The 1,823-nt window shown below is 37.0% G+C and overlaps 1 protein-coding gene across 1 annotated transcript in view; it reads left to right on the top strand.

Moving 5' to 3' along the window:
- The first annotated feature begins 301 nt into the window (after nt 1-301).
- Nucleotides 302-1,823, top strand: part of LRCH2 (leucine rich repeats and calponin homology domain containing 2) — a 60,575-nt gene continuing 59,053 nt past the window's right edge. The window contains 2 exon segments of the mRNA XM_077775164.1: nt 302-443; nt 1,271-1,415. Of these exon segments, the coding sequence (XP_077631290.1) occupies nt 302-443; nt 1,271-1,415 (287 nt within the window).

Genomic DNA, 1,823 nt, shown 5'->3' on the forward strand with positions numbered 1-1,823 from the left:
CCAGGATAGCCTCACACAACAGATCGTCATGCTGCCTAAAAAGGTCAATAGTGCTTCAGTTAAGAAACCCTTTTAGGGTATTTGTTTTCAACCTGCCACATGATGTCCTATTTTTTTTTTCCCAAAATTTCATTTAACAAACCTTTAAAGGAGCTGTAATGGTTAGAATAATTCCATGATTTTATTTTTGTGAAAATTGAAATGAATGGTAGTTCTATTTGTGTGTACCTGGAATAATTTAGGAGAGGAAGGAATCAAGAATGAATACTGGGTGTCTGGCTTGTACAACTCAACAGGGGGAATGTTGGTGACATTACCTGAGATAAGAGAAACAGATGTGCAGAAGAAACTCTTCAGTTCAGATTTTACAGAATTTGTGCAGATTTTGTGGAATTCGAGGTGTCTGAGAGTTATCAAGAGAAGTTCTAAAGATCAGAACATAGGTGTTCAGACATAGCTTTAATTTGAAATTTGTCAGTATATGAAAATTATTTCGGCCCTGGGACTGGATGGAATCATCCACTAAAGTGTCTATCTTTGGAAGGAAAGAATATCTTGTTACAGCTCTTAGGAACATTGACATTTACAATAGAGATGGGGGAAACCTAGCAAGAGACTAGCAAGTAGCCAGAGAGATGATAAGAAGTGATCCAGAAATATAGGCTTCTGAGCCAAGAGAAGGGAAAGTTTCCAGGTAGATGCGTCATTACTGATACCGAGGCTGTTGGTGACCTTGATGGGCATGAAAGTGGAATAGAAACAGAATTACAGTGCGTTGAGAAGTGCATGGTAAGTAAGAAATTTAGATGTGTTGTAGATTTATGTAACTTTGGCTGTGAAGGAGGAAGAGGTGGAGGAGGATGTGGGATCAGCGGAGGGCTTTTTGTGTTCTTGAAAAGGTCAGAGAGAATTCCTTCTTGGTATTTGAAAAGATAAATTTTACAGATATCAAAGCATATCAAGTACAATTTGCTAATAAATAAGCTTTAAATGAGTATATTTCTAGATGATTCTTTTGCTTTTTTGGATAATATTTTATAATATTGTATGTGTGTATGTATGTATGTAAGCTCTATACCCAGCGTGGGGCTTGAACTCAGTCCTGAGATCAAGAGTCACCTGCTGTACTGACTGAGCCAGCCAGGAGCCCCATATTTGATGATATTTTAAATAGTTGCTTAAGTGGTTCAGCAAGTATAAACGTATTTCTGTTAATTTTTAATAGATACAGGTTTATGTTTGATACTCAAATATTACTTTTCTTTTTCAGATCTTTCGAGAAATCGTTTTACAGAAATTCCTTCTGATGTTTGGTTATTTGCACCTCTTGAAACATTAAATTTATATCATAATTGCATCAAAACCATTCCTGAAGCCATTAAAAACCTGCAGATGTTAACATACCTTAACATTAGGTAAGGAAACCTTTTTTTGGGCGGCGTAGATTTTGTTTTTTTATTACAGTTCTAATCCTTTTCAGTAACAAAGGAATGTGCTTGGTTTGGTTCTGTAACCCATATTTATCTCAACAGTATCTTATTTATATTTGTTGTATATTCACCTTACTTGATAGGTTTCTGGTCTTGTTTTTGAGAACAGTGCTTCTCAGTCTTTAATCTGCACAGGGCCACCTGGGGACTGAAACATCTGATTTCGTAGGTCTGCGGGGGGGCCTGCACATCTAGCAAGCCCCCTGCTAATGCCAATGCCTGCTGGGCCTGATCACTTTGAGTAGCAAGGCTTTAGAGCAGAAATATTTTTCTGAAATCATAGCACCACACTGCAGATTTATTTATATGCATCCTCAATTAGAGTGCAAGATT

This window comes from Crocuta crocuta, unplaced genomic scaffold, assembly GCF_008692635.1.
Source record: "Crocuta crocuta isolate KB4526 unplaced genomic scaffold, BGI_CrCroc_1.0 scaffold531, whole genome shotgun sequence".
Taxonomy (NCBI): domain Eukaryota; kingdom Metazoa; phylum Chordata; class Mammalia; order Carnivora; family Hyaenidae; genus Crocuta; species Crocuta crocuta.